General features: G+C 42.6%; 2 protein-coding genes and 1 long non-coding RNA gene across 5 annotated transcripts in view; 1 reads left to right on the top strand and 2 right to left on the bottom strand.

Moving 5' to 3' along the window:
- Positions 1-30: 30 nt before the first annotated feature.
- Positions 31-1,823, bottom strand: phox2a (paired like homeobox 2A). The gene is made up of 3 exons (XM_049726728.2): positions 1,391-1,823; positions 653-840; positions 31-522 (listed from the first exon to the last, which is right to left on the bottom strand). Exons 1-3 carry the CDS (start codon positions 1,611-1,613, stop codon positions 31-33), a joined length of 903 nt encoding a protein of 300 aa, XP_049582685.1. The 5' UTR covers positions 1,614-1,823.
- The window catches only part of LOC125972763 (uncharacterized), a 25,935-nt gene continuing 15,811 nt past the window's right edge, over positions 379-10,502 (top strand). Inside the window, exons 1-4 of one of the 3 annotated variants that reach the window (XR_007482910.2) lie at positions 379-525; positions 1,355-1,589; positions 7,934-8,029; positions 8,937-9,022. This is a non-coding gene — a long non-coding RNA (uncharacterized lncRNA). Of the gene's footprint in view, positions 526-1,354; positions 1,590-6,114; positions 7,776-7,933; positions 8,030-8,936; positions 9,023-10,502 lie in introns of those variants that run through there. The other 2 variants (XR_007482909.2, XR_007482908.2) reach the window with 2 other exon arrangements.
- clpb (ClpB family mitochondrial disaggregase) overlaps positions 9,139-10,502 on the bottom strand; it is a 19,824-nt gene continuing 18,460 nt past the window's right edge. Inside the window, exon 16 of the mRNA XM_049726726.2 lies at positions 9,139-10,406. Within this exon, the coding sequence (XP_049582683.1) occupies positions 10,209-10,406 (198 nt within the window). The 3' untranslated portion in view covers positions 9,139-10,208. The remainder of the gene's footprint in view (positions 10,407-10,502) is intronic.

Below are 10,502 nucleotides of genomic sequence, written 5' to 3'. Positions count from 1 at the left end.
ATCTGTCTTCAATGTGTCTCCATCTGTGCTTCAGAACAGGTTCGTCTTGATGCCAGCGTTGGGTTTTCTGTGAAAGGAGGACAGGACTCCGGCAAAAGGCCCCGTCATACTGTCCGCCGGCTGCCAGGCCTTCAGAATCTCCTGAGTCTGGGCGGCGGGCTGGGCCACGGCCGGGTTGGACGGCCCCAGGCTGGACCAGCCAGCCGCCTTGAGCCCCTGCAGCACCGGAGAGGCGGAGGCGTTGACATAGCCGCCGTTGGCCGGAGCCGGGCTGGGGCTCAGGCTGGAGGGGCTGCCCAGGTTGCCGTTAGCCGAGCCTGGCAGAGAGGCCGTGCTGTCGGGCGTGGGGCTGCAGGTGGATTCTTTGGACTCGTCGTCGTCCGATGAGGATCTGGTCTCGCCGCCTTTCTTCCCTCCGGAGCCGGAGTTGCTCGTGTTGCCCCCTGCACCGGAGCTGTTGGCTTTGGCGTTGGCGGCGCGCTCCTGCTTGCGGAACTTGGCACGCCTGTTCTGAAACCACACCTGGTACACACACACACACACACACGCACACACACACGTACACACACACACAAAGTGGTACTACTTCAGATGGAGGTCAAATAGGGCTAATCCGAACCGCCACATCTCGAAAGACCACCGCTCGTCTCACCTGTACTCTGGCTTCTGTCAGATCTATCTTGAGAGCCAGCTCCTCTCGGGTATAAATGTCCGGATAGTGGGTCTCGGCAAAGACCCTCTCCAGCTCCTTCAACTGGGAACTGGTGAATGTGGTCCGGATGCGCCTCTGCTTCCGTTTCTCGTTCAGGCCCGAGGGGTCTGAGAAGAATTTGTAAGGGACTAGAAAAGGATGGGGAGAAATAATTTGTTGAGAGTCAACATTTTGGAAAATAAACTGCAGATTAAAAAAAAGACAGCTATATAACACTCAAAAGAAAATCAGAGCAAATCCTATTTTTTTATGTGAAATCTATAGGTTTTTGGTATAATCTATAATCTGCATATCACTGCAATACATTTACATGCAAAAATGTTTTTTTTTTTTAAATGCATATGCCTATATGCACATATTGTCCATAGTATGAAATGCATTTATAGTGTCAAACATTTTTATCCTACTGGTCAAAAATACTTGGTTAATTATTGGTTCATAATGTGCCCATTAATTTGAGGTAATCAAATTAATTCCTTTTTCCTTTTCAATTCAATTTCCATTCATATGGAAAATAAAAAAACATTAGGGGGCTTGGGGGGATTTTTTTTTTTTTTTTACGTTTACAATAACTACATTTAATGTTCATACAAATAGAATCGCGCACAGGCCTCAGTATATCTAACATTTTTGTCTGTGCAGTTTGGACAATTCCCGTGTTCATTTCTCGGCGTGTACCTGACGAATAAGGTGTAGGCTGGTGCTCCCTGAGGGCTCCCAGGGTGCAGCTGGCCGTGCTGAGCGGGGTGCAGGCCGGGTTGGAGAAGGGTCCGCTCCGGATGGGGTTGTACTGGAACGAGCTGGCCTGGCTGCACGAGCTGAAGTCCGCGTAGGCCGACGCTTCCATGGCGGCCATGCACGAGTCGTAGGAGTTCAGGTAGGAGTAATCCATTTTATACATGGAGCTCAGCCGGTGGCGGCACCGGGGCGCTGGGAGTCACGGATGGAGGGGAAGGTCGCTCCGGTATCCGCGCACAACGTCTCCCCAAAGTTGGCGCTAAATGTCAGTGCGTCTTAGAATAAAATCCCGTCACCGGTTGCGCGCGTTCTCTCTCCCCCGCTATACTTGCCGTCTCTGCTGCCGCTCGCTCGCCGCGTTTGACAGCGCCGCCGCTCGTTGCCTGTTTATAATAAAGTTGGCAGAGCGGCGCACAATAGCAAGGCGGTGGTCTTGTTTCCATGACAATGCTGGCCCCGCCCACTCAGCGCAGCGCAGGGCAGCTGCAGCTCCATCAAAAGCCATTGGACTTTACTTTGCGCCCATTAACGGACAGCTCTTAATTGCGGTCTCAACATCACTTTACTTCCTTTTATGAAAATGACATTGTTAGCTCTCCTCTATTTGTATGAAATTAGTTCACTTGAATCTCAAATGACAATTTAATTTTATCTTCAATTGACCGGGTCACAATATAAATACTAAGGTGTCATATTGTATGAAAAAGATGACTTTAATCAAAAAGGTAATAATTACGGTTTAATTGACGCAAATAAGACGATTAGATGTAGCTTATGTATTGTTTATTAATACTGTTGTGGCGCAGCAATGATAGCTGGTTCCTTTATTTTTTGACTTGTTGCAAAACGAGGCAACCAAAATATAAGTAGTAGTTCATGATTGCAAACTGCAACCGTATTGTTAAAACAATATCTAGTGTCAGACAAATCTGGACATTATTATCTTTCATACGAGCAGAATTAAAAACAGCTCTTAATTTGTATCTCTTCCCAGTCCTTCAATAATGAACATATTATAAATTTTATTCCTCTCTCACTGCCAATCAAAACTGAATATGAGCATCATCGTGAAGCCTATCTTGCATTGGATCTCATTGTTTTGCTCGTGATAATGTTTGTTGTCTATTTCTAAATTTGCCTTTTGTGCAAAGCACAAATACGTATTTATTCAACTTTTTCCTTGGGGCGCACCTCGGCCACAGCTTGCAGCACCGTCGGAGGGGTGGTGGGGGTCTTTACGTGGCGAGTAACATCCACTTGACGGTGATTGTTGAGATTAAAAGCTTTGATTTGATTCCGATAACTTTTACGCACGCGTCACGAGATTGCGCGTCACTTTGATGGATGGACGACACTGACACGTCGAGAGCGAGAGAGAGAAAGGAAGAGAGCGAGCGAGAGAGAGAGAGAGAGAGAGCGAGCGAGAGAGAAAGGCCGTGGAGACAAGCGAACAAGTCACCGTAAACACATTGACGCCCCATAAATTGGTTTAAGTTTATTGTTCGATGTCATAAGATGTGATAAGTCATATCCAGTATCACGCACGCACGCATGCGTGCACGCGCGTGCACGCACACACCTGTATAAGTGTGGTGAAAATGAACACATCCAGTGTAACGTATTTAGAAAATGACTACATTAGGAATAAAGCCTTCACTATTTATTGATTTAGTATAATTACGCAGCAGTTATTTGGACTCATTTTTGTATTATAAAATAAAAACGTAATATGTGTGTTCAAGTGCTGTAAACGTCAACTACACTTTTATTTATTATTTCTCAGCTTGTGTTACAATTACTATTCTGTTATTATTATAATAGAATATTCTATTGATATATTTTTTTTAATTTGTTGTAGGACCATTAGTTGACAATACACTTATTTTTTTCATTTTCTTTTTTTTTTTTTTTTTAAATGATCCAATTAGCTAAAAGTGAATGCACCGCGGAGTTATTAGGTTTTGGTCACCCGACACCCCTAAACCACAACCCAACTGCACTATTCAGAAATAAAATTGAAATGATTGTTTTTTTTTTTAATTGTCAAATATACACAATAACGAAGGCGTAATCGTCTCACGTTGCGAGATCCTCTGCAACGAATAATATACGTTACATTAAATGATTCCAAAATGTTTTATTACACCTGCAGTCAAAATTAATCATTGCGAAATTTCCAGAAATATGAACAAGATATTCATTATTTTATTATTTCTGCCTGTTTTTGAAAGCATAGATAGTCGCAGCGTTTTTAGGGCCCGTGATGCAGTCTGATCACGGGTTCAAAGGTGAGTTTGCCGTGGAATTTAAACAGTTTCCAAGTTAAACTGCATGGTCCCCTAAAAAGAGAGCAACCATGGAGCCAGAAGCCCCCCCCCCCCTAAAAAAAAAACCCAATTTAATCCCTTCAAAGCATGGAGGGTCTCTTCCAGGCCCACTAATCCGCCCTTTTGGTGCGCCACTTTAGCACAGGGGGAGACCTCTTCTCCGCGGAGGTTTTCACTTTGGACTTTTACATTCATGGGCCCGTTTGACGGAAACAGTAACGTGGATCTTTTTCATTCATGACGTCTGAGTCAACAAGGAGGTTGGGGGGGCACAATAGGGCATAGCGAGGGAGCCCAACTCCGGGGATTATATAGGCCCGCTGGGGTGGTGATTGCACGGGGGGGGGGGGGGGGGGGGGGGGGGGGCTCTTTAATTATGCAGTCCTCCACTATAATACCAATTATGGCATTTTTGTTTGATTGTATGATGCAGTTAAATTACAAAATAGGTCTCGTGTGGGGGATACTACTTGTGCGCGTGTGTGTGATTGATGTGTGTGGCAAAAAGGGACGCGTAAAAGATTGCCGTATGGAAGAATGGCAGCCTTGCGGGAGGTCAGCTCCCATATGTGGGGCTCTGCTCGGCAAAGTGTCACTCATCAAAGCTGTCATTCATCCTTGCCAGGTCAGCCCCATCCATCACGGACGCTCAAAGAAGAGCACATCATCGTCGCGTACATAGCTGCCGTTTGCCGTCTCGATGTCTGAAAAAAAAAAAAAAAAAAAACACGATTTATATTATTGGGGCCGAGAATAATCGTTTAAATTGGAATAACTTTAAAATATATTGACGTTTTTGGTAACAAATTAAGTAACAAGTTGTTTGCGCTCAAACAATTTGCTGCGTTGACAATAAACGTTTATTTTGCAGAAGTTTGCCGTCGTGGATTTTTAACCAACTTTTTATCTACTTATTATTATTATTAAAATTGTATTGAAGTTTGCCGTCGTGGAATTTTAACCAACTTTTTATCTACTTATTATTATTATTATTTAATTTTAAAATACATATTTGTATGGAAAACAACCAAATGAACATCTATGGCGGTATACTGAGCGTGCCTTCTTTTCCTCGCGTCATTCGAGGCTTTCATTTGCTACTCCACCTGACTGCACTATCAGTTTTCATTTGTTTGCATCATGCCTTCATCAACACAATATTGCTTATAACAATATTGTACTAAGTTTATTATATTGCAATTGCAGTTTGAATCGCACTTCACCATGCTGCAACCAGTTTCGACGTTTCTGTTATTATATTTAGATAAATGAGTCGAAATATTACAAACGGCTGCAGTTTTGTGACGGCAGAGTCGATGAAAACTAAGTTTGGGTAGATGGTGGCAGCTTTTCAATCAATCAAGTGGCATGTGTATAATGACCAATAGGACCTAATAAACGTTGGTCCAATAATAATAATAATAATAATAATAATAATAATAATAATAATAATAATAGAATAAAAGATTGGTACATTCAAAACACATATTTTTTAATTTAAAGTCGATTCTTTTTGCTACACCATCCAAGCTCACTGAGATCTATATTTAGAACGTAAATAATTATGATTGAAGGCAGAGTGTCATTTTGTTAGAAAATATTCCGATAGGGGTTTTCGGTTTACGCAAAACAGCGCAAAAAAAGTCACGTAGGCGTTTGACTAGCTTATGGTCAAGAACTGTTTTTTTTATCTACTGCCTTTACAGTAAAGTTAGTCTTTAGTGATGAACAACGGTGCTATAGGTATGGATCTCCGTCGTAAATTGGGGAGCCCCTGCTCTGCCCACGTACGTCGACAGTAAACAGCAGTGCGCGTCTATACTGATCCATTTCGAGCAGCTGCTTACAAGCTGCATGTGTCATCGGCCCTCATTGATTCAACAGCGCGTAAAATCAAATCAAAAGTCGGCCGTCACAATGTTAAAGTGAGCCCATCACTTGGTGCGCCATTTGACGGCTCAGCTGATGGATGGGAGACGAGGGGGGGATGTTCCTCGCATGTCCTCCGCGTCCCTTGCTCCCAATTACCGCAATGCACCGTGACGCTGTCTATGCGTGCATGCGTGGAGATGAAGAGACGCGCGTCTAAGCAGGTTAGAGACGAGCCGCGAGTGTTGCGTTCAAGTGCTGATGTGCTTCCTCAGCATTGTTTGAGAACAAAATTTCAACACTGGAAATCGGCACCTTAAATGACTCCGATGAATTTTATACGACATAGTTCCTATTCTTATGACAGGTCACTAATTGGCCCAATGTAAAAGTAAAATAAATAGTACAAATGGAGAAACAAATAAAGAATAATTTGATAATAATAATAATATAGCTACTGTATGTATACATTGTATATATAATGATTATGGTAACAATTTTGATCATGATAATAATATTCGTCGTCGTAATAATTGTAAACTAATAACAGCAACGATCGTATTAACAAAATGATATCAATAATCAATAATGTAATCTAATATACTCAGCAATGACAATGTACTCAATTGTACATATGTACATTTAACATATAACATATGTACATATGACATGTAATCATAATGATTATGCTGTACAAAAGTTAGACAAATAGATCAGGGAAATTAATTCAATTTTGATGAATAATTGGAAATTTGTCACTGAAAAGACAAAAGCCCCATTGTGCCTCCACATGCACATCTCATCTAGTAATGTCGAAACAAAATTAATTGCATAATTGTAGGCTATAATAAAATAATGATTATTTTGTAATGAATATCTGACGCTGAAATCATAGATGTGTTTATGCGCTGGATCAAAACAAAGCACTACCAACTTGCAACAGACCGCGGATGGCGTATGCAGGGCTCGTGACGCTAATGCAGAAAGGCAGGTTACTTAAAAAAGAAGCTTTTTAAGAGAAAAAAAAAGAAGGTCCCTGGAGAGCAGCATGCGGACGCGCGCCGCAGCTGGAGCGTACGGGCGGGCTTGCACGAGGATGATGAGGATGAGGAGGCGCACGCAGTCGTTCTCCAAACAAGCTAATTCGATCTGCAGCTCTGGCCCCTTCGCTCTCAAAGCAGCCCAGCGGCGGGGCCTCGGCGAGCTGTGGAAACTTAATTGAATTAAACGTCCCGCTAAACTAATTAGACTGCAATCTGCCACGCGAGCTGTCCCTGAGCAAGGTTCGAATTAGGCGCGATGGATTTGTCCCCCCACCCCTCTTTTTTTCTCCAAAGAATGACGGACAGACTGGTGGCTTCTCCTTTATTTGCCTTTTATGAATTCTCCCACGGGGGACAAGTCACGTGACCGCCCCGAGGTAACCGGTGCTCGCGTAAGTGGGAGCGGGCACTTTTACAATCCTACACCGCAACAAAGACATTTGCCTTAATTACCTGTCGTGGTCCCTTCGGGTGCGGGCAGCGTGGGCCGACTTGTACTTAGTGACGGTGTGGCCCTTTGAGGGATCGGCGACCAACGCGCGACCCTGAAAAGGATGACCCAGCACCAGAGAAGATGGCTATAGAGTGTGGCCCTACATATAAAGTCAAAGCTTGATGAGTGGACTTAATCGATCGTCTTTTCAGGAATTTGATGAGACAAGTTACGTGCCTGCAGATTCCACGTTAAGAGCAGGGACACATTTGATAATCGTGCACATAAAATGCATGGGGCAGAGACAATGATCGTGAATACAATGACCACATCTAATATGACAGATCCGCTGGCATTTCGTTTCAAACGGACCATACGGGTATGTACTTGATATATGAAAAGAAATATTCATTTAAAATGACCAAAGAAGTTGTGGCTCCCGTGTTTCTTTTAAGAAACGGGTTTAATTGGCTTTTCAATTACGGACGCATGTCATATGTCCTTCCTGACTTTCCGTACTGTGAGGCGCCATGACAGTCTAATCAGGAAAAACAACTCGTCGCCCAAACTCCAAAAACTGCAATTACTGAGTGGGTCACACTTTCATTACGTTGCTAAGTTGTGTTTTCTTTGCCAAACACTTGTTGACTCAGGTACATTATTATTCTTCAGTTCAGTTTCCATCATCAAATCTTTTTGTTTTGGCAGTTTATTCCCATTTTGCTACCAACCACAGTCATATTGAACAAAAACACACCAAAACAACAAAACATACAAAGCTTGACTTCTCCTGCATCATTTTTCTTTGCAGCACCTTGAACTCGTCTCCGTTTGTCCTGGCGGCAGAAGGTGGACACTAGAGAGCGAGCGAGTCTGGAGGGAGCTTATGGGCATGATGGAGAGCCAGGTTTGTGTTTCTCCGTAATCTAATCAGAGAAATGGCAGCAGTCAGAAATAGCCTGGCAAACACACTAAGAGCCTCTTCTCCTCCCCCTCCGACTTGTCTTCATCCTCGGGGAGGCTTGCATCGATGCACACGCGCGCACCTTCAGACCTTAAGTGCAAAACCTGATCCAGCAGCTACTTAAGACAATGAGAAATGTATCTTGCTTACTTTTTGCAGCGTGTTTGCTATATTTCAGAGAGACTCATTCTCATTGAGGCAAACTTAAGTCAAACTTAAAATCCCAGCCACTCAAGATTAAATACTCACAAGATTTTAGTAGTAACCTACTCCATGGAATTTGACTGTTTATTCAAAAGACATTTGTAAACAACTGGTCTTAATTTGGAAAACAACAAGCAACATATCTGAATATTTCCTGGCTTGTTCTGGAACTAATCAAGAACGGAATGATCATTTTATGGTATGCATTTTCTGCCCTGTCAATTTGAAATGTTTTTGAATGACGGGATGGAAACTGAAAATGTGTTGTTTTTAAAATCTTATTCATTGAAAAAAAATCAATGACTTGTTAGCTGCAGCCTAAAGTTACAAAATTATCCATCCAAATATTATGCAAAATATAAAAAAGTTGAAGTAGAACTAGAATTTTCCAAGAATTGAAAGCCAAAATATTGTTAGTCGTATTTAGACGAGAATGAACCTGCAATGTTGTGTTCTGATATTTTAATTTTATTTTTCAAGCCCTATTACATGAAATTAACATTTTAAACATAAATTATGAATGTAGATGAAATAACGCAGCTGTGGATGAACTAGTTGACACCAGATTTGTTCCTGTGTTGTTGGGGGGTCCAGGCAGAGAATGAATCCTTTTTTTATGCCCCTGTGTGCTAATTCCTCCCTACAGAGAAGAAGACATTCCTGCCGAGTGTATGTGACGTTCTCTACACACCAGAATTCCAAAGAAATTCTCCTGTCATGTCGTCTCACAAGGTAGACAAGCGTTATTGTCGTATGGCTGCCACCCACCCGCGCGCGCACGCAGACACACACACACATCCATCAGCGATGTCAATCAGGACAAACACACACAACAAAAACTGGAGGAATTTGCTTTTTGTTGTGCTGACTTTTATTTCCAGCGTGTAGGCTGGTGCACATGAATGTGACAAATGTAGCTCCATTGCATCTCACTTGATCAAACATTCATGATCCATCAATTTGTGGGAATATTCTACTCTAATGTGGACATAACTCCTCACAATTAGCATGCATAATCGGGAGCAATTCACACCACACAGCAATAAATTAACTAGATTTCATTCATTTGGATGTTCATGGAAGTGAACAACAGGCAGCTAAACCTTCCTGTTTTTTCAAAAACAATCCTCCGCCAATGAGATAATAGTCATCATCCAGTTATTTTTCCTCACAGCTTCTACAACCTCGGCTTTGCCTGCAAATAAGCACACATTTGTGATAAATAGAATCTTCTTCTAGAATCTTATAAACATTTTAATCATCGCTGTGGCGTAAGAGCTGTGAACGTGGCATCTGACATTTCACACTCAACTTTGCTCTAAATGATGACTTTCCTCCTCTATTTGCTTGTACAGCGGTACCTTGACTTCATCTCAAGCCATTTCGTCACAAAGCTAAACCGATTTTTCCTATTTGAAATGCCATTGATCAGTTCCAAACCCTAAACACAATTTTTTTTAAGTAAAAAAAATAGCACCACATTGTTAAAAAACCTAAAATATAACAAAAACTAAAAAAATAAACATAGTGTAATTAATTACTACTCTTGCGTTGTGCCTTCAAGGGTTGCGGCCAAATTGAGTGATGTCAGTCTTTGAACATCCTGATCAATAAATGGCAAAAAGTTCAAGAGTGACTGTGACAAAAGATCTCATCATAAATGCAAACCAGTTTATATTTAAATGGAACAATTGATTCAGTGTGATTCAGTAGAATTTCGATTCAAGATAGGATGGATTAGTCAGAGGGGGCGTGGCCTATTCAATGCTCATTTGTCATTCAAATTTTTGCTTGTGACAAAAGGTAAAAAAAACAACAACCCTACATTGTGGCACTCGTGCGTCAAGGTACGACTGTACATGTGTTGTGAAACGCCAGGCAGTGACGTGAGCTATATGACAAGACCTTCCCAACCATTTTAGTGTTCAGGACTGAGCGGAGGGCGAATGTCCAGCGTCCTTGCCGAGCTGTCCTCCCCGACCACCTCCAGGCGCAAGCCGGAGGCGCCGCGCTCCTCGTGGCCGTCGGACTGGACGGAAAGTCGCAGGGTGCAGCCTTTAGGCAGTAGCTCCTGCTCGTAGGCCGCCGCCAGTTGGTTCACCACACGCCGCTCCACCTAACACACACACACGCACGAGACGTCTTTGTTTTCTCCGCTTTTGTGGGGACTAAATTACATTTTGAATGTCCAAGGTTACCGCAAGCATGCCAT

Source organism: Syngnathus scovelli, chromosome 7 (assembly GCF_024217435.2).
Source record: "Syngnathus scovelli strain Florida chromosome 7, RoL_Ssco_1.2, whole genome shotgun sequence".
Taxonomy (NCBI): Eukaryota; Metazoa; Chordata; class Actinopteri; order Syngnathiformes; family Syngnathidae; genus Syngnathus; species Syngnathus scovelli.
Note: the sequence above shows the minus strand (reverse complement) of the source record. Positions and strands in the feature narration are given on the sequence as shown.

Coding starts and splice junctions, on each gene's coding strand:
- phox2a (XM_049726728.2), bottom strand. CDS start 1,613: ATGTATAAAATGGATTACTCCTACCTGAACTCCTACGACTCGTGCATG. Junction 841..1,390: donor GCCTACACCTTATTCGTCAG/GTACACGCCGAG, acceptor ATCCTTTTCTAG/TCCCTTACAAATTCTTCTCA. Junction 523..652: donor TGACAGAAGCCAGAGTACAG/GTGAGACGAGCG, acceptor TGTGTGTACCAG/GTGTGGTTTCAGAACAGGCG.